This window comes from Eucalyptus grandis, chromosome 7, assembly GCF_016545825.1.
Source record: "Eucalyptus grandis isolate ANBG69807.140 chromosome 7, ASM1654582v1, whole genome shotgun sequence".
Taxonomy (NCBI): domain Eukaryota; kingdom Viridiplantae; phylum Streptophyta; class Magnoliopsida; order Myrtales; family Myrtaceae; genus Eucalyptus; species Eucalyptus grandis.
In genome coordinates, this window is record NC_052618.1 from 40,361,064 (window position 1) to 40,382,722 (window position 21,659).

General features: G+C 37.5%; 1 protein-coding gene across 3 annotated transcripts; it reads left to right on the forward strand.

The window, feature by feature from the left end:
* Positions 1 to 580: 580 nt before the first annotated feature.
* Positions 581 to 17,295, forward strand: LOC104453509 (transportin MOS14). Of its 3 annotated transcripts, XM_039316349.1 has the most exons (25): positions 581 to 1,034; positions 2,145 to 2,243; positions 2,415 to 2,639; positions 2,733 to 2,852; positions 3,102 to 3,185; positions 3,757 to 3,816; positions 4,330 to 4,458; positions 4,661 to 4,722; positions 4,897 to 4,953; positions 5,837 to 5,960; positions 7,378 to 7,512; positions 7,849 to 7,929; positions 10,339 to 10,452; positions 10,593 to 10,672; positions 10,904 to 11,039; positions 11,144 to 11,191; positions 11,486 to 11,635; positions 13,300 to 13,385; positions 13,635 to 13,819; positions 13,896 to 13,988; positions 14,642 to 14,829; positions 14,937 to 15,048; positions 15,559 to 15,716; positions 16,342 to 16,458; positions 16,554 to 17,295. In XM_039316349.1, exons 1-25 carry the CDS (start codon positions 825 to 827, stop codon positions 16,767 to 16,769), a joined length of 3,069 nt encoding a protein of 1,022 aa, XP_039172283.1. In that variant the 5' UTR covers positions 581 to 824; the 3' UTR covers positions 16,770 to 17,295. The 3 variants fall into 3 exon arrangements, with proteins under 3 accessions (XP_039172283.1, XP_039172284.1, XP_039172285.1); XM_039316350.1 differs by lacking the exon at positions 11,144 to 11,191 and having other exon boundaries at positions 582 to 1,034; XM_039316351.1 differs by lacking the exons at positions 2,415 to 2,639; positions 2,733 to 2,852 and having other exon boundaries at positions 792 to 1,034.
* Positions 17,296 to 21,659: the final 4,364 nt, after the last annotated feature.

Here is a 21,659-nt window from a genome sequence, read left to right on the forward strand (position 1 = left end):
GATATCTATGGATAAAAAATCTTGAATTGATCGATTGGACTCAAGTACGAGACTTAAAGGCCTCCTCTTGATAAATAAGAGGCTTCTTCATCTAGTTTGATACCTCGATAGAAGGAGACATACATGAAGTTTCCAAGGTGATGGATTCTTGGAGACCGAGACTTCTTCAAGATCTTCGACCCAAGATCAAACGGAGTTTACAAAGAGAGGATCTAAAGTAGTCCGTGTCTGATCCGAGATTAAACCAATCTCTCTTTCACATTGTATACCGATTCTTCGACATACATTTTCCAGAACACATGTTATATTGGGAGTTCTACTTCGTACAAACACATATAAAAAGGATATTGTACTTACGAACATATGCCAAAACTAGTTAATCAATTAAGAAAAAAAAAAAGAGAAGAAAATGCCACTTCTAGAATTGAAAAATTCCCAGTTCTGCTCAGGCATTTATTTTAATCAGTTTATCTTTTAGATCTGTGGAAAGAAAATTCCATGCCTCTTTTTGCAGGAATATTTTTCTAGAAAGAGGGAAAGAAAGGAAGAAAGAAAGAGGCACATTATCGTACCATCAGCAAACACAGCCGTCAGATCGAGGCAGCAGTTGCTCCCCCCCATCATCTCCACCCTCTCCTCGCGAGCGGAAAGGAATTACAGGCGTCGCCCTCTCCTTCTTTCTCTCTCTAGACTCTCTCTCTCTCTCTCTCTCTCTAAGCTCGGCGAAGGTTTTAAAAGGGGCCGGGGGGAGCAAGACGTCGGCTTCACGGCGGCGGCGGCGGCGGCGGCGGGGGGGAGGGGTGCGGGGGTGGTGGTCGCGTTATATGGAATTGCAGATCAAGGTGGCGCAGGCCGTGCACGTGCTGAACCACGACGCCCAGTCCTGCAACCGCGTGGCCGCGAACCAATGGCTCGTCCAGTTCCAGCAGACCGACGCAGTCTGGGAGGTCGCCACCTCCCTCCTCACCTCCGACCACCTCCGCTCCTCCGATCTCGAGGTCGAGTTCTTCGCCGCCCAGATCCTCAAGCGCAAGGTCCAACTCCCCTCCCTGGCTCTCTCTCTCTCTCTCTTCGATTGAGCTCTCGGGTGCTTGTCAGTTTTTGGGAGGTCGAGAGTCGGAGTGCTCGATTGCGGTTTTACTTCTTAGTGGCGAGCGCGCGCCGAGGGGAGAGAGAGAGAGAAGGATGGAGAGAGGGAGCTGAGCTCTTTGGTGAAGGCGGTAATTGCGCTAGGCGTGCGTCGGAATTGAATGATCGAACCTGATTAAACAGCGTTTTACGGAAGTTGAGCTCGGGAAACGTCGCGTAGATAGTATGAAAGTGTGTTGATATCGTGTTACTGGAATCTGACGGTGCTCGAAATGGTGCTCTCTCTGTCTCTGTCTCTGTCTCTGTCTCTCTCGCTCTGGGCTACAGCGAGGCTTGGTTTGTTCTTCAATCGTTAGGTCTTCTTTCTATTCTTAGTTGAAGTCTTGATTTTTCTTTTTTGGTTGGCGGCGCTGGGGGGGGGGGGGGTCGTGCGAACTCAGAAGTCCAGTCGCTAAGAAATTTTGGTAGACTTGACTTTAGTTCCAGCGTTTGAGCCGTTGGAGATGTCATATAATCTTGCGGAAAGGGGCTTGCTTTTTGAGGTTGACTTTTGTTGGACTGAACATGAAGAAGCATGATGAGGATACACAGAAGCATGTATTCCGATTTTCATTCAATATGAGAAAAAGGGTTGGTTGAGTATGATGGAATAAGGGAAGAGCGTGATCGAGGAAATCTTATTTTAAGAGGATGCCACTGTTCATAAATGCATATGGCAAGCGGTTTTTCCATCAGAAGTCGATGTTGGGAATTGTGCTATCTCTCTGACAAGTTTATGAGCGCAAAGAACATTTTTTTTTATGCTCATGCTATAGAAGAACACTTCGTAGCATTGATAGGCATATTAGGAGGAATTTCTGGATAATAGGATTTCTGTAAGATAGTGATCTCCATCTCCTTTGTCCTCCGTTGGCCTATTGCAGTTTAAAGGTCTTTTATCGCTTGAAATCAGCAAGAGAATGGAAACATGCAAAAGTACTCATGCCAAAACTATCTATGTTTGTTGCCTTCAACTGTGATAAGACTGTAAATGTGTTTCTTTTGTCTTCTTGCAGATCCAAAATGAAGGGCACTGTTTGCAGTTAGGGGCTAAAGAAGCCTTGCTTAACGCGCTTCTTGTGGCTGCAAGAAGATTTAGTTCTGGTCCCCCTCAGGTGCTTCCTTTCTCTCCTTATGGGACTTTGATGGTTCTTTACCATGTCCAATAGATGCAAGGTGTCATCCATTTTCTTCATTCTATGCGTGAACAATGGTTCTTGGATGCTGCCTCAATGATTTGTTGTGCATGTAATGATTTGATGAGAGTCATACTTTCTTGATGACAGCTTTTGACACAAATCTGCCTTGCGCTCTCAGCACTCATAGTTCATGCTGCTGAGCATGAGAAACCAATTGAACAGCTCTTTTATAGTCTCCAGAATCTGCAGAGCCAGGATGGTGGCAATTTGGCCGTACTAGAAATGCTTACTGTTCTACCTGAAGAAATAGTTGACAATCAGAATGCTGATTGCAGATTAAGTGCTGCTTGTAGAAGCCACCATGGCCAAGAGGTTCATGAATATATTCCCATTGTGTTTAGATCCCTATGTTTTCTCTTACCCTCTTGCTCTGTCTTGATTTGTTCACGCCACTTTCTGGAACAGCTTCTTGCACAGACTCCTATGGTTCTTGAGTTTCTGCTGCAGCAGTCTGAAAAAGGTTTTGATGGCGTTATGCAACTCCCAGAACAAAATAGAAAAATCTTACGATGTTTATTGAGCTGGGTAAGAGTTGCAATGTTGTAATGGATAACCTCCTCTCTAGTGTATTTATTAAAAAATTTAATTAAAGGATTAAACTTCTTATCCATCTTTCCATATGCTGAGTTATGTTCTTCAGTGGCATCACCTGAATTTTTGGATGGATGTGGCTTCTGAGTGCATCATTCCTCGTGCTGACCAATATAAGTAAAATGTCTTGTACAGTCAGTAATGTGAAATTCTTGGTTTTTGTGATAGAGATTTTTATTGTAGGTTCGAGCTGGGTGCTTTTCCGAGATTCCACAGGGGTCACTGTCTGCACATCCTCTTCTTAATGTTGTATTTAATTCTTTGCAGGTAATTATGATTTATTTGGTATTTTGTAATGGTCTTGTCTAATGTGAGTATGTGCAATTTTCATCATGTCTAATAAATGTTGTTTGTGCAATAAATAGTGAATTTGTATGATAATTCAATCTGAGAGGGTAATGTGTGACTCAACTTAATCAAGGTTAATGCTTATGGAGCTTCACATAAAATCATTACTTCAATTTCTACATGATGTGACATGCAAATGCTTATTCAGGACATAATTAATCATTATATTTTATTTCTTGAAGTTTCTTAATCCTTTTCTTGAATCATTGGGATGTGAAAATCACCCAGTGTCAAATGATTTTAGGCACAGTGCAAATGAAAGGGTATCCCGGTATTTGTATGCAGAGCTTGTGAATAATAATGTGAAAAGGAAAGTATGCACTAGAAGTAAAGTGATGCATAAGTAAAACAAAAACTTCAGATTATCTGTGATCTAAGAATTGTTTAGTTTACTATGACAGTCATTGTTTGTTCTGTCTATACATAATATAATATTTGTAATGCTGTACACATGCATATGCCCTAATGCCTTTTCTATTGTTGGTTATAGGTCTCATCTTCATTTGACTCAGCAATTGAAGTTCTTACTGAACTTATTACTCGACATGAGGTATAGTAATGCCATTCAATGGGACCATCTTTTATCTTGATGTCTGCGATTATATTTGTAGTGTTGTGGAATTACTGTTCCCTGTAAGTGATATTTTTCCTCTTGCCCAAGAGTCATCTCTTTAACATGAGGCAGTGTGTCAGTTTATGCCTAATTTGCACAATCCGGTTGAATATGAAAATTCTTGTAAGCTTGCACCTTTTTGGTTGAGGTAGATTGCCTCTATTATTTCAACTCTATGTTTTTTTAGAATGTGGATCATTTTTGGACCACTCTTTTTGGTGTCAGTTAGGATATAAAAATGTTGTGCTTCTGAGTATCAAAAGATTATGTTAATAATTAACTACAAAGCCAGTCTTCAAATCCAAAGTGCTGTAAATTTGTGATTTCAAGAATGGGGGTTCTGTCTTTGTGGATCCATGTAGGCCACTTTTGGCATTTAATTTGACTAACTGTCCATATATATTTCTAGTATTCTTCATCATAAGTTGTGACCTTTCTCGCTTCTTCTAGGGGCTACCCCCAGTTTTATTATCTAGGATTCATTTTCTTAAAGAAATGCTTCTTCTACCGGCTCTTACAAATGGAGATGAGAAAGTAATTGGTGGTCTCGCGCGCTTACTTTCAGAAATAGGGCAAGCTGTAAGTACCTTGTGGAATCATCTTTTACTTCATTTAGCTACAGACCACTGAAGTGGTTGAGAAATTTCCTGCGCTCCTGCTGTGGTAAATGGCCTGCTGCAAAAGTTTAGTCTCTCTCTGATTTTTTCCTGCTAAAATATTTCATAAATTCCATACATTACCTTGTTAACTCTTTTTATTCCCTTTGCTCAATGTGAACCAGGCCCCTGCTTTGATTGCAGAAGCAAGTACCGAAGCACTTGCGTTAGCTGAGGCACTATTGAGGTGATATGTAATTCTACAGTTTAAGTACAATTTTGTTCTGTATAATGGGTTGACTGTCTTTAATTTCTTCAATCATTAATTGCCATGGGCTTAGAATGCAATGCATCGAAGGACTACTTGAACCCTTTGGAACTTAAATGTTATGGGATGTCTAACTCTTTGCTGTAATGACAGCTGTGTCAAATTCCCAAGTGAGGATTGGGAGATTGCAGACTCAACTTTGCAATTTTGGTAATTATCACTGATCAATTTCTTGTGATTTTTGTATGTTTGATTTTGTTTGGTTCTATGGATTCAAATAGACAGAACTTAGTAGACTTAAATCTAATGTGACATTCAGTAGACTGCTCTGTGCTTTTAGTCTTAACTGCTGTTGACCTTCACTCTTCTTTTTATAATTCAAATGCATGTTTAAAACGGATGAGTTGATTTTTTTGTTTTAATTATGTGTCTGTGAGCACGTGATAAAATTGTTTGCTGAAGATCATCTGTAATTCATTTCAACATTTCAACTGATCTTAGTGGATCAGATAGTAGCTATGGTATTTCCAATCGGTTGGAATCTTTTTATTTGTTCTGTAGAGGAATACAAGAGCATGGAAATTTGATGGTTGGAGGAAACATAAAAGAGTGACCATACATCATCGACTGGGTTTAGATGTGAATTTTGGGTGGTTTAGGGGGTTCACGTGATAGGGATGTCTAGTGTCTTTGCTATCAACATTGTGCAGGCTTTCTGCTATACTTAAAACTCTAAACTTGAACAGGTTTTTTTTGGGCTATCTGTAAAACACTTGTAGACTTCTTCACTGTCTCGCTGGTTGATTCTTTAAATAGGTGTGCCATACTGGAATGATAATTGATAAGCCTGCCATTCTGTAAGCCCTTGTATCTTGCACTATGGAAATGACATTCTCGGAACTTACCAAATTTACTGGAATTAGGGACTCCTGTATTGGAATTTATTGACAATATCTCCTTATTATCTTATATGATAGTGAGCTTTGTTATGCTCTCCCTTGAATAAGTGAACACATGCAAGTTTTGAGGTCACATCTTTACTGTTGCAAAGACGAATTAAATTTTGAGCTCTATTCATCATCTTGACTTTCAGGTCTACCCTTGCAAGTTTTATGCTTGGCCTTGATGTGGACATTGCAAACATTAGGAAGCACTTTGAAGATGTTTTTATTTCTATATTCTCGGCATTGCTTGACGCTCTTTTATTTCGTGCTCAGGTTTCTTCTCATCTCTGACACCTAGTTCAACTTTGGGTCGGATTTGAATAAGTGTGTTGTCATGTGTCCATCTTCTAATGGAAAAAAGGCATTGAAACTTTGCATTATAGTTGACAAAATTAAAGATATGGAGCAACTCTTATCTTGAAGATAGTGCATATTGTGGGGTGGACAACTGTGATGTATTTGTTATCTTTAAGGTCAACTTGAGTTTTGAACTTTGCATTTTGAAAATATGCATGCCATGGGGGCAAGACCATCGGTATCCAGAAAGGCTAGACGTGTTCTTCTATACAAGGACCTTTCGGTTATACTCTTAGGTGTTTTAGGAACAAAACGACGACCAGTGTCGAGTCAATATCAACATTGCCACATGGATGTTAGACACGTGCTTGATAAATGAAGCATTGATGAGGACCAGCAGAGGTGCTTATCTATGTCCATCATGTGCCCCAAAATATTTTGCTATTCTTCCGCTTTTCTTTCTTCATTTCCTCCCTACCTCCCATAGTTCATGGAAATTTCTATATTAGCATCTGGAACAAGTAAAAGGGGAAGGAAGAAATGTAACTTTGCTTCCTATTTCCAGTGGCACTTGTAAAGATTGTTCTTGCTAGACATAGTCAATCATGCTTTGGAAAGACAATGGCCATCTTGGATCTTGTTGCAAGTTGAGCAAAGAAATGAAGCTCCTAAATTCTTTCCAATAGTAAAATTGGGATTGACTTATTTCATTTTACTTCTCTTGTCCTCAAGGTACATAGAGATTCTGAGCTCCCCCTCCCCCCCAAACAAAAAAAGTTTTTGCATGAGATGTATGTAAGCTGCTCATGATCTATTATAAAGTCGAAAAAGTGAAAACATGAAAAGACTTGTTTCCTCTCTTTTTTGCTTCATAAACAGCCTTCAAATTTGGTTATCGTACCTTCATCTTAGCATCCGACCTGGCATCAATAGATGTGTGATAAATTTTGGGCATGTGATCAATAGATGGAATCTTTTAAACCTGGTTGGTCTGCTTGCAATGCCTCTTTCGGCCTTGGGTGATCAGTGCAGTTCAATTACATATTAGAAAGAGTGGGATTTTGATTTTGTTGATTAAATCTATTCAATACATCTTCTTTGTGATAATTTTGTTTATCTTTGGTTGTTTATCTTTGGCTGTCCTGATTACGGCCCGGATTTACTTAGATGAAGAGGAAAATTTACAAAGGGAATAAAATGTAAAGCACAATCATATGTTAGTCATTTTTTTTATCCTCAGGAGTTTGCCTCTGTCCCCGGTTAAAGTATCTTCTTCATTTAGTTTATTAAGTGTATTTTTCCCCTTCTGGTGAGAATGCGTGGTTTTCACCGATTGCTATTATTTGAACATTCTCCTTGAGTTGTTTAAACACTTGAATTCATTGTTTTGCAGGTTGACGAATCTACATTCAATGATGATAGTGGAGTGGTTGATCTACCTGATGGTCTTGCCCAATTCAGGATGAATCTTGTTGAACTGTTGGTGGATATTTGTCAGCTTTTAGGATCTGCTGCGTTCATGCAAAAGGTGCAAAAGAAAAATTACTGATATTGATTCAATTGACAGATAGCTGGAAAGAACCTTTTTTGTATTATTGGAACTTTTGTTTAATAATCTGTACCTTAATTACTCCAATGACTGCAAGAGTGAATGAAATCAATAGATTTTGGTCCTTTGCACCATAAATTTCCATGGCCATCATGGCATGTCAATTTGCTCCTGATATTCCTGTTTTTCTTTCATATGTAACTACTTTTTTATACCTTTCATCTTTTCCTTTTCTGTCCTTTCCTTGCCTTTTATTCTTTGTGTTATAGAATTTTAGGTTGATGTTGCTTAATCATCATTTATATTTATTGACAGATCTTTTGCGGTGGTTGGATGCCAGTGAATGCGCCACCACCATGGAAGGAGGTGGAAGCCAAATTATTTGCTCTTAATGTGGTAAGCCGCTGTTGGAATTAAAACTCACACTTATTTGCTCTTTATTCTAGTTTTGCTAGTCATTGCATTGTGGAATTTGGACTCTTCATAGGTAACTAGTACTTTAGGTGTATTCGATAGACTAACACCTAAAAGTCTATATTACATGCTAGTCTCTGGCATGTTTTTCTAATTGGATTATACTCGTGTACATAAAAACATGTATGTAGATGCCGTTTTGCATACTCGTTCGTTTTGTGTTCTCTTCTTTGTTTCAGTAATTTGTACTCAATTTGTTGCTTGTTGATCTTTAAGGTACCTTATCTGATACTGTTGTAGTGGTGATTCTATGTTGGTAATGATGGCTAGTATGGTCCAGTCAAATACTTTGTGTCTTAATAAATATACATATTCGAAGAAGTAGGTGAAACATTAGATCCATCACACAAATCAATAGTTGGGGTCCTTGGATTTGCCAGCGTAGTTAATTAAATGGAACAGTACAAGCTTCTTGATCAGGTTTATGTTGTGTACATTTTCATTTTGCAAGAATGAGCAGCTTATCTTTATTCATTAAAAGTTGATTGTGGCTACTTGCAATATTTCTCTTGTTAAATAGATATTGGGCACATCTGTTCAGACTGGTTTTTACTATTTAGCTATTTACTTTTTTGGTCCCCAAATCTTGTGGCTGATGCAACTTGACTATTATTTAATAAGGCATGCCTAAATTTTTTTTTTTTGGTTAATATTTTGAAAAACCCCAAACTGGTACACGTGTAACAAATTTACCTAAACTAATTTTTTGACCGTGAAAAATCCCAATCTAGTATATTTGTGACAAATTTACCCTAACTAACCATAAAAAACCCGAAACTGGTACACTTGTGACAAATTTATCTCAAACTAATTTATTCGACCGCCAAAAATCTCAAACTAATACATTTGTGATAAATATACCATTCGTTAAATTCGATTAATGTCACAAAAAATCACAAAAAAATTATAACCGTGACAAATGAAGAGTAAAATCCCAAACTAGTATATCGGTCAATTGTCACGCGTAATTCAATTTAATAATTTGATAGTAAAATTTAACGGAAATTAACAGATGATGAATTTATCATGAGTATATCAGTTTGGGATAAATTTGTCAAAGATGTACCAATTTGAGATTTTTGATAGTCAAATAATTAGTTTGGGGTAAATTTATTACAGGTTTACCAATTTGGAGTTTTTCAGGAATTAACTCTTTTTTTTTTTTTTTTTTGTCAAAGCTGAAAACCTTTCAAAACATACAAATATTGATATGTAATTTAAGTATATTTTTCCCTAAATTTTTTATGTTTGAATAGTATTGAAAGTTTGGCGGGAAAGTTAATAAGTGACTTTTGCTTAAAACTAGTCAAAACAATGCCCTATCTAACTATATAAAAAGTATGAAAGTGCTTTGGTGGTTTAATTGCATTATTTAAATCAAATAATAATCAAGCAATCACAGGAATTTGGTTATGATAATAATGCACTTGACTGATTGGGTAAACTGAAGCCTGAAAGACTTGTTATCTTATGTTACTAAGTGCTAAAGGATATATTCTGACAGAGTCACAGTCTATGTGGCTACTGGTACAAATTTTTATCCAATTGGTCAAACTTTTAACCGGCTATGTAAGAACTTTCTCCCTCACAGGAAAGCCTCCTAGATGAGCTCTCAATCCCTCCTAATTCCTTCTGAAGTTTACTGGACTCTTTCTCCCTTCTGCCGCCCCATCCCCTCCCCCCAAATGATCTTGTTTATAAGTCCTGTGTGCTGCCCAACATAAACCAAAATTGTAGATGTGCAAGTTATGAAAATGAGTGCCCCCTTTGAATTCTTAACTAAACTGACCTCATCACCAAACTAAATAAAAATCATAGTATCTGAGTCAATTAAGCTGCATCTCTGCAACCTTGCAAAAGTATGAACAAAACCATCAGCAAAATCAACCAAATCGGTCTCGCAGCCCTTTTCAGAAGATGGATTCATTGGAATTTAATTGAAGTCACGTTCAGAGAAGGAGATAGGTTTAATTTTAAGTTCTGGACTTGGTAATCACAATCTGTTTGATTAGAGTATCTGCAATTTCGATTTTTGTACATTACATTTCTTTTTGGTAGATTGGATATTCTCTTTATTCTCCATTATCTTGTGTTTGTTTGAGTGACATTAAAGGTTTGATCTGCTCATGAAAGGCATCATTATTGGTCTTTATATTGGAGTATCTCAGTTGAGGGTTAAATGTTCAAATTCCTGCATCTCTGTTGTGGTTGCTTGCATGGTTTTAAACAGGAATGAATGCTTGCAGTCAATCATAAGTGGCTTGGCTTTTTAAGGATAGCCCTGTCATCTCGTTTTCTGCTGTTTAACAGTCCAGATTTAAAATATTCCAGGTCTCTGAAGTTGTCCATCAAGAAGACCAAAGCCCGGACTTCTCTGCAATTATGCAGCTAGTGATAGCATTATCAGCCAGGCCTTCTGCTGATCTGAAGGGCTTTTCGTGCCTTGTATGTCAGATGTAGCCTTTCCCTACATATATTATTTTAATAGTCCATATGAACTCAAGTACAGATAAACGCTGGACTTTCACATCAGGGATGATCCATTTGATCTTGTTTACTATTTAAGAAGGGCTTTTACTTTGTAGGTTTATAGAGCACTTGCAGACATTATTGGTTCCTATTCCAAGTGGTTGTCTGCTTTCCAATCAAATGCAAGGCCCTTATTGTAAGGAGCTCCTTCATCTAGTTTAGTCAAATCAGTACATTTCAAAATGCAGCCTAGATTTTTTATGGAGGTTTAGGGGGGCACATCTTAGAGTTCCTTTTCACCTCTTCTTTATATGCTTTCTACCTTATTGGTTATTTTCTGACATCATTTGAAAAATTATAAATATGTTGTTTACAACTTGTGTTTAGACTTGCGTGTTTATTCTTTGTACTGAATCGATGCTTTCAGATTATTTCTTGCAACAGGCATATCAGAACTTCCATCATCCAATTCTTGTGCGTCCGCCCTTCGTAAATTTTGTGAAGATGCTTCTGCAGTCATTTATGAACCATCCAATTTGGAAATTTTGATGTGGATTGGAGAGGTAAATGTCTTTCTGATCTGCTATGACCTTGGCAGGCGGTGCTTCATTTGACAGTTTGTGTTCCAATGTGGTTATGTTTTTTTTTTTTTAAATCATGTACTTAGCTGTGGATTACCATGCCAAATCTGTCAGGCCAGAGAATGCAGAAACAAGTATTACTCTTATTTTTTGCATTTATCAGGGATTTTTTTCTCTGCCTCCTATCCATCCTCTAATACTTTTTACTGTTTAAATGGTCTTTCTCTGTTGCTGGTCGTCATGTATTGCTCAAGTGGGAGAAGCCTCTGCTATTTTTTCCTGAAAAACCTCTTATTTCAAGGCAAAAGTTTCGTTGCATCTGGAATTTGTTTGCCTGTACCTCCCCCTCTCTCTCTCTCTCTCATAAAATGCAGCTTTATCACCCGCTTTTTTTTTTCCTTTTTTTCTTTTAATGTCTTCTGGTTCAGGGTTTGGAGAAGAGACATCTGCCTTTGGAAGATGAGGAAGAGGTTGTAAGTGCAATCAGTTTAATCCTCAGCTCACTACCTAACAGAGAGTTGAAGAATAATCTGTTGAGTAGGTTGCTCTCTGCTAGTTATGATGCCATTAGTAAACTTGTAAGTGAAGCTTCCACCTCAGATTGTTTCCTTGATTGTTTACTATTTATTTTCAGATCTTTAGGCATGTAGACCTTTTATATTCTTCTTGGTAGTCGTTAGAAAAATCTCAATGAATGATGATAATTTACGTCAACAATCGTCCCAAGATTATATCTTTTTTTCTAAACCCTCAAGACTTTTCAAGAATCCAAGGTCCAGTTGATTTATTCGGATCACTGAAGTTTTTCTCAATGAAGACAACCATTTTTTTAATGCTTTGATATCCTTGCTTTACAAGAGTGATCAATCCATACCAATATTGCCATTGACTGCCTTAGAAGGATATACATTTGCATGATAGATCATTAAGAGTTCTCATGTTAGCTTCTTGTTATAGCTTTGCAGATTCTCTTTAGCAAATGTACTGTCAATTACCATTTTCATGCCATTACTGAACAGCTTCTAAAGCATGATGAGCTCAAAATTTTGGTCCAATCTCTTATAAGGATATAATTACGTTAAAGCCAACAAACAAATTATATCTAACATATTTTGTTAGAGCTTCTCATAATTCACAAACTTAGGGAGTACCATCAATTATCATCATTAAGTCCCTGTTTAGTTAGAACTGCAAGTATATAACATTTTTAGCGGCAAAAGGGTTAGTCTTGTTACTGGTTAATGGTTTCCTCTAGAGCACTGTACATGGTCCTAATTTTTTGGTACACATTGACCATGCTTTTCTTGGAGTTTCAAATTGCTCTCTTAGGTGGGCTTCTAACCCATCATTACCTTTTTGGCATATAACTTTGACTTGGCAACAGGAAAGTTCACTGTTTAGGAGTAGGATTCCATAAATTTTGAGGCTCTAGAACTATGAATCTCATACTTCCGGTTGTGGAGTTCTTTTGCAAATAGAAGTGTCTTAGAGGATGCAATTGAAGTGTCACTATGTTTTTGATCTGTGTGGAGAAGAAACTCATCCTAGATGCTCCTGTGGAAACAGAATTCAGATGCTTCAATGAGAAAATGTGATAATATTAGGGGAGATGCGGGTAAAATGGGCAGGAGAAAGCTGAAAAAGTTATGGGATATACTTTAAAGAAATAGGAGAATCTTTTGATAGGAAGGGTACTTATCTTGTCATTAGAAAAGAAACTGTTAGTCTTTTGCTCTGACTTCAGTCCTAAGTTTTGATGGAGTTAAGAGCAGTGACACTCTAAAATATGAGGCCTGACTAAAGAAAATAATGGGATTGATTGGGTGAGGAAGTTCCTGCAGAAAGTGTTTAGCTCAAGCGGGAGAACGTCACTTAGTGCAGCTCAATTTTGTACTAAGAGATGTGAATAGGAAAGAAAAACAAATTTAAACATTGTTAGGTGTTGTCTAATCTGTTTTGGATTTCTTGCGAATCCTTAGGCATCTCAAATTCTCCAGTGGAGGAAATTCCAAAGGGCAGCTGTGTTCTTCTTTTGGCTGCTCATGAGCTAGTGCCCCAAACCATGGATCTGACTTTATTTTCATCTTATTTGCACACAAAAGTATTTTGTATTCCTAACATATCCAGATGATCATTTTGATTGGTGAAGGCGCAGAACTTTTGGTTGAATGCACTTAGTTGCTTCCATAATTACTTTTGACTGCATGTACGAATTTACCATTAACACTTAATCATTTCTCAGATTAGTGAAAATGGCAACCATGCTCTGAGACAAAATCCAGCAACTTATACACAAACTTTATCCTCTGCCACCAGAGGGTTGTACAGGTCTGCATTCATTGCTGTACTGATTATGCTATGGTTCATGCTTAAGACTTATTTAATACCTTAGGATGTACTGTCGTCTTCCCTGGAGGTCATGCTGATGAACTTTTGGATGAATATTGAGTTGCACTTTGTATGGCTGGTTGGTCGCTTGTTGGTTGGCATGTAACGATACTTCTCTCAACATGTAATTTGCCGGGGTGGTCCATAAATTTTTTTGTTTTATAAAGTGTAAATGTCATGCACTTCCAGGATGGGAACTGTGTTCAGTTATCTTTCGACGCCTCATCCTAATGGGCTTGCCGATGATGCAATACTCACCCTACTAAGGGTATTTTGGCCTATTTTGGAGAAATTGTTTAGGTCTCAACACATGGAGAATAGTAACTTGTCCACTGCAGCTTGCCGAGCTCTCTCACAGGCGATTCAGTCTTCAGGTTTGGGTTTCTATTTTTTCTTTGGGATGTTTTTGGTATGCCGATTGTATGAAGTGGAACTTGTTTAAATTTGTAGGGCAGCATTTCTTAACTCTATTACCCAGCATACTAGACTGCGTTACAGCAAATTTTTCGATGTTTCAAGATCGAGAGTGCTTCATAAGAACAGGTACGCAAGCGGAACTAAAGTTGGTTGGTTATTGTTCCAGATTCACCCATAATCATGAATGCTTCATAAGAACAAGTGCATGGTGAGAGCTGAAGTTGTAGGTTATTTTTCCAGATTCACCCATAAAGAAAAGTTCTTGTATCCTGAAAGGTCCTTGAACTTGTCTTACTAATCTGAAGTTTAATTATGTGAATAACTTTACTGAGAGAAATAATAATGCATTAGTGCTTTGTAAGAACATTTCAGTCATGCTGATTCATATAATGTTTTTTTTTTTTTCGGGGGGGTCGATAGCTGCTCTGAGATACTGGTGAGGCTCACCACATGCTTGCTGTTATGAAAGAGTGATGAATTTATGTGTAGCCTATATAGAGTTTTGCAACGTAGTCGAAGGTGCGGTTGTTTCAGAAGCAAGCAGTTTCCAATTTTGTATTATGCTGGGTTTGTGTGTACTTGGGTGGACAAGTTATTCAGAATGCAGGTCACTGAAAAATGGTACCAGCTGGATCATGGCCAACCATTATTACAATCTCATCATCAGCATGACGTTTTGCCCTGGACTTTTTATTTAATATGTCAGCGGTGATGCATGAGCCGTATAGTAAGTATGTTTTCTTTCCTTTGCTTATGTTTTGCAACAAACTTCTCTGCAGCTTCTGTTGTCATTGAGGAATTTGGCCAAAAGGAGGAGTATGGACCTCTATTTGTCACCACTTTTGAAAGATTTACTCAGGCAGCATCAGTGATGTCACTGAACTCATCGTACATATGTGACCAAGAACCCGATTTAGTGGAGGCCTACATGAACTTTGCATCAACATTTATTCGAGGACTGCATAAGGTTCAATGCATTCTGTCCTTTTATTTATGATTAGATGATTTACAGGATGCTGTTAGAGTGGATACATCTGTTAAAGTTGAATGACTTTTTTGTGTCTAATACCTCAGGATGTACTGGCTGTGTCTGCTTCGTCTCTTCAAGTTTCCTTCCAAAGGGCAGCAATATGCTCCACAGCTATGCATCGTGGTGCAGCTCTAGCCGCAATGTCACATCTATCTTGTATGTATTTGATTCAAGTAGCAGCTCGTATTACATCTGTTAATGCATGTTTAAATGTGAAGTCTAGCTGCAATTAACTTTTTCTCTAGTGCGTACGTGCTCCTTGGTGATCTGACATTTTTTCTCTTTTTATGGTTACCCTGTTATCTCATGAACTGTTCTTTTTCTTTTGCCCCATTTGCAATGAACAGCAGCAATCTAACTTCACCTTGGAATTTGATTGCTTTTTCTTTTGGTGTCCGAGTCATTAACTCGTCAAATCTAAAAGATTTTTGTCTTTATGGCATATCTTGTGTCTGAAAAATTCTTGTGAATTTGAAGGTTCATTTTAAGTTTTACACATCATTGTGAAATTTCTTGAAGATTATAGCCTCATTCACGTGATGATTTATATCCTTCATCCTGCTTGAATTTCTTTATCATTTGACTTTGTTGATGTAGAATTGTCATCTTATGGATATCTTGTTAATGGCAATTGCTTGGAGGTCTAATTTTTGTCTATTCTTTCAGGTTTCCTGGAGGCGGCTTTGACCTCTTTAACGGAAACAATAACTTGTGTGCCCGAGGAGCCCTTCAATGCCATGGTCATTCATGTTGTATGTCATTGTGGTGAGGGACTTGTATCAAACCTTTTCTATGCTCTGCTTGGCATCTCTGCAATGTCAAGGGTAAGGATGGTATGCTCATGTTTTGATGTTTCAGCACTTGCATGTTGGTTTAAGTTTCTTTTTTATTCCGTTTCTTTTCTTTCTAGGGGGCGGGATGGGAGGCATATATATATATTCTTAATGCTTTCATCAATTAAAGTTTTTTAAATACATTTTATGCTGAAACTATCAAAGGGGGATAGGGATTCTTAGGCTGACTAACAACATGGATAACATTCCTTTTCAACTAATCTTTTATTTCCAATTTTTGGACTAGAAATGAAGAAAAAAGCCTCACTTTTTCAACACTAGATTGGGTATTTTAAATTGTTTTGAGAGTCTCTCTTAGTGTGTGCAGTTACGGTTGTCTAGATATTCAGTAACAGTGCTTTCAATTGTAAAATATCTGTATAATAGCTTACTGCAGAATATTAACAAGTAAAGGAATAAACTATTTGGCATGCATATACAGTGCATTTTGAAGCAATGAAGCTACCTTCGGCCTATTTTGTTCAGACCTTCACTTGAAAGTTGGACCACTTAAGTTTTCAAGCTTTGTTAAATGCCCTCCATAAAGTTATGTCATGGTCATTCATCTTGTAGAATGGCTATATGATGAACACGTAATGTTGCTTCCTTTTGACAGGTTCACAAGTGCGCCGCAATCTTGCGACAGGTGGCTGCAATTTGCAGCTTAAGTGAAGGGACATCCTGGAAGGCAATTCTCAGTTGGAACTCTTTGCATTCATGGCTCCAAGCTGCGGTCTCTCTCTCTCTCTCTCATGCATGTGTTTTTTAAATGATATGCCACCTGCTTTCAAAATTGTTATCCTACCATTCCGTTTGCTTCATTGGCAGGTACAAGCTCTTCCAGTAGATTATTTGAAACCGGGTGAGTCAGAAACTCTGGTCCCACTTTGGTTAAAGGCGCTTGCTGGTGCAGCATCTGAGTGTCTTGACAGTCGGAGCTCAGATGGGGTTGAGAGCCGTACGCAAGGAAAGGGAGGGAGAGTGTTAAAACGTTTGGTACGAGAATTTGCCGACAATCACCGTAACATTCCAAATTTGACGTGATTGCTTACACGTCAATCTATCACATCAAGTGCAACCTACCCAGGCCCTTAAGCTTTAAGGCTTCTGCTGCCTAACGTCGCTGATGCAGCATGTACACTCTTGTAAATTGATGGATTTTAGTGAAGCATGGTCCAGTGGTCATTTCCAGGAGGTTCATTATTTAAAGCGTTTGCCGTGTTTTCTATCGATTCTTCAGCAGATCATTGCCAAAAAAGCTATATTTGTACAGCACAATAGCCGCAGTCTTTTGGGTCCTCGAGGAGCTAACAGAGGATAATAATCTTGCTTGCAAGTTTGTTTTTCTTTTGGCAGAGGGTAGGAGCGAGAATTACACAATTGTCATTGCTCGAGCATATTTTAGTCTTCAAATGTAAATTTGGAATGGCTGATGATCTCAGATGAAATTTTGTTATGTATAGTCCGAGGATTCACAGAATTTTCTCCAGTTTCTATATTGTCCTCAACAGTTGGAAAATTGACGATGTTTAGTTTCATCTTATAATATGATCTCAATATTGGTGATGAAGATCGAATTCTCAAGACTTTTTTGTATGCCAAAAGCCTGTGTGGTTCTCTGCAGCATAGAATTGGACTGCCATTTACATGTTGGTACAGATCAGATATTACATATTGTTTTAGCTTCGACCAAAGTGGCAAGAGTATATATATATGTATATGTATAAGTGGCAAGAGAGTTGAGATGCCGGTAACTTCGCATGCTTAGATCGTCATCCTTAACACCGCTCGCCGGGACATCTTGGACATTGTATTTGGCGTACGCAACAAGAAATTTGCAGTTCTCTGCTAAACTGCATGGTTGATTTCTTCACTTATTGTACCAAAGCTTTGCAATATATCTTGAACCTATAAGCACCGGCCCACATCATCCTGAGAAAAGCTAAAATTGGGTTTCTCCTGCAAATTATCGATACGAATCACATCATCCGGGGTGAAAAAAGATCTTGTCGGTTCGTAATTATTTAGCCCGCGCGTGTTGTGCGAGACGTTTAACAATAACCTTGAAATGGCATATACTACTCTTTTTTGACATCGATTATCTTTAGCTCGTCAAAGAAAAATTATCCAAAAAATTCTAAATTGTATAGTGGCTAATTCAATCCTAATCTTTTCAATTATGCCAATTTAATTATGAACCTTCTAAGCATTTTGAAATATAGTTTATCCGATTAATTTTGCCGAAAATTGTTGGCGTGACAATCCAGTCAACACCAGATGTTCTAAGACAACTTGCACCTAAGTTAGATGAATTTTGCAATTCTTTTTTTAATTTCCTCCTTTTTTTTTTATGTTTCTTGCCGGCAACCAATGGAGAAACAAGAACAAATTTATAAAAAAGGAAAATAAAAAATTCCTAAAATTATAAACAAAAAAATTGTTGAAATAATCCAAATTAGCATCGGCCATACCACATAGGATGGCCGACGCTAATTAACTGCCACATTGGTGATTTATTGTAACAAATGGCCGAATATGGACTATATTTAGAGAATCGTCAAAAGATTTAAAATTAAATTGATAAAATTTGAAAGCTTTAGATTGAAGTGGTTGATGTACAATAGGTTTAAGACATTTTGTATAATTTTCTCACCCATTAATGAATCGGTATATATGGTCATGACTTTTCCTAGACAATATAATTTTTGTGTGCAAATTCTCTGATATTTTATTCTCTTCTTTCTTTAAATTTTCTTCAGCTGTCAACACATTTGCAGGCATCCCCTCTAAAATTAGTGTTTTCTGTCGAGTCCCAATGTGAGAAGTGTGCAAGCTTAATCTGCAAATATAAACTCCATGAAGTTGTCTTCTCTCTGACCTTGAAAAAAAACAAAAGTTGTCTCCTCAGCATTCATCTCAAGACAGAAGTTACCGCTGGCTGGAGCATTACAGAGGATCAATGATTCAAGTGAATCATCGCTTGTGCTGCAATGGGTGATTTTACTTGCAACATTTTTGTTGAGCTGTAAATAATCAGATTATATGGCTTTAGATACATAGGAAAATTGATTAAATGTTAGAAGTAGGATTTTCTTATTTATGAGGTTTTTTTTTTTTTTTTTTTTTTTTTTTTTTAAATTCTGATTTGATTGTGATTAAATGCCACAAACCATGGGATTATAGCTGTTAACCCACAAATTGTGGGATTGTAGTTGTTCTCCTATTTTGACTTTGTTTCCTATTTTGTTTGTTAGGATTTCTCTGTATATTAGCCTATAAATATAATGCTATAAAGCTTCAACCAAAAAAAAATAATAATGCTATAAAGTGATAGAGTATATGAATAAGAATAAGAATTTCTCTCTATCTAAAATTCTAGATGGTATCAGAGCCTAGGCTAGATCCTTGGATTTCAAATTGCAGCTTTCATTGCTGCGATTTTTGCGATTTTCAGCCTTCATTGTTGTCTATCATTTTCCAGAAAAATTTTCCTCTATACATAGCCTTCATAGGTGCATTACTGCTTTTGTTTTCTTCCTAACCTTCATTCTCCACAATGAAAGCCACAGATTCAACCCATCCTAGCATGAAGCAATATGAGGAGGTCACCTCAATACACACGACAGGTGATCTTTAGAATATTAGGCCAATAAATGAGAGGACCCAAGCAAGGAGATCTTGAATGGTCACAATTTGTCAAGACCTATATAGAGGGCAAAGGAAAACTCAACCATCTACTTGGGACAGGACCCAAGCAAGGAGATCTTGAATTCGATGCATGGGATGAGGCTAATCCATGATCATGTCATGGCTATGGAATTCCATGGAACCAGTCATAAGCAAGATTTGTATGTTTCTACCTATAGCAAATGAGATATGGGATTCCATTCGATGGATATACTCAAAGGCTCGTGATGTAGCCTAGGTATATGAAATGAAGGTGAAAACTAGTGGGACATGGCTAGGAGGAAAGATTGTTACTGAGTATGCTAATTCTTTATAGAATTTATGGCAAGGACTCGATCATTATCTTGAGTACTCCAAATGTGGTGTCTAGAAGATGCGGTCATTCTGGAAGAATTTTATTGGAAAGGATTGAGTCTACAATTTCTTGGGTGGGCTTAATTTTGAATTTGACCAATTCAGAATTCAAACACTTGACAAGAAGGAAGTGCCATTATTGGAGGAAAATTTCCTTGATCTGAGCAGTACAAAGCCGTCAATCCATTGTGCTCGAACCACAAGTAGTAGAAGAGTAAGCCTTGACAATTAGAAAGGTTGATGAAAAGGGTGACTTGCCAGGAAAGACAACGGGAATAGCTTGTGGTGTCTAAAAGAAGCCGAGGCATACAAAGGAATAATGTTGGAAATTGAATGGCAAGCCAACTACTTCAGGCCGAGAATGGGTGAACTAGGCAACACAACCAAGGCCTTAGGTCCACCTAATTGAGCAAGCTAGTCATGAAGAAGTTCAAAATAAAGCAACCTTCAATAGTGAAGAAATTGAGAAATTAAGAGGTCTATTAGGATCTCTTAATAAATCCTTCAGTGCATGCTCACTAGCACTCTTAGTAATTTTTGGGTTATTGATTCAAAGGCTACTGACTATATGACTCGCACCTCATCTCACTTCGGCACATATACACCTTGTCCTAGTAATAGGAAGATTATTGTGGCAAATGGGTCTCTTGCTACTATTGTAGAGGTTGGAGATTTCCTATCATACCCAACCTTGTCCTTAAAGATGTGCTTCATGTCCCTAAATAGTTTGTCAATCTTATTTCAAAACAAAAACTCACAAAAGATCTTCATTGTTAAGCGATTTTTTTACCCATCTTACTGAGTTTTTCAGGATTGGGACTCAAAGAGGAGGATTGGACTTGCAATGGAACAAAATGGGCTATACTAACTTGAGATGCCTCTCATTGCAAGAAGAATCATAAATAATTTGTCTTTATTGTTTCGTAGTATTTCAAATAAAGAAGCTATTTGGCTTCATCATTTTCGTTTTGGTCATCCGTCCTTTCTAGTCTTAAGTACTATGTTTCCGTTCTTTTTTTTTTTTCCTCTTCTTTTAGGTCGAAATTTGCATGCTTGTTTAAAGATCTAAATATTAGAAAATTTCATTGTGATGTTTGCGAATTAGCCAAGCATAGTCGTGTACCATTTCGTATATTAGCAATCACCGTAATTTTAATTCTTTTGACTTAATCCACAGTGACATTTGTGACATTTGTGGACCTTCCATGATTCCAAAAATCTCTAGAGCTCATTGGTATGTCACTCTAATTAATGATTGCTTTTGGCTCACATGGACTTTTTTACTCAAACATAAATTTGATGTGAGTAGCATTATTCCTCTTTTTCATTCCTTGATTCAAACTCAATTTGGGGTCAATATCAAGGTCTTTTGATCTGATGATGCTAGAGATTACTTCAATAAAGTATTGTCCACTTATTTTCAAAAGGAAGGCATTATCCATGAGTCATCTATTGTGAATACACCACAACAAAATGGGGTTGCTAAAAGCTAAAATGATCATCTCCTTAACACAACTAGTGCTTTGTTGTTTCACAGGCAAGTTCCCAAACATACTGGGGGGAAGCTATACTTACGGCAACATACATGATCAATAGACTACCATCGTATACATTAGACTGCAAGACCTTATAAAAGTTCTTTCTCATGTCTATCCTCACTTTCAGACATCTAATGGTCTTACACATTGTACTTCCTTTGTCCACATTCATCATCATCAATGAGAAAAGTTAGATCCTCGTGCAATCAAATATGTGTTTATTGGCTACTCATAAACATAAAAATGCTATAAATGTTACCATCTCCATTCCAAAAAATTCTATTTTTTTTTGCAAATGTCACTTTTGTTGAAAATAAACCCTATTTTTCACCGCCTTATTTTCAGGGGGAGTTTT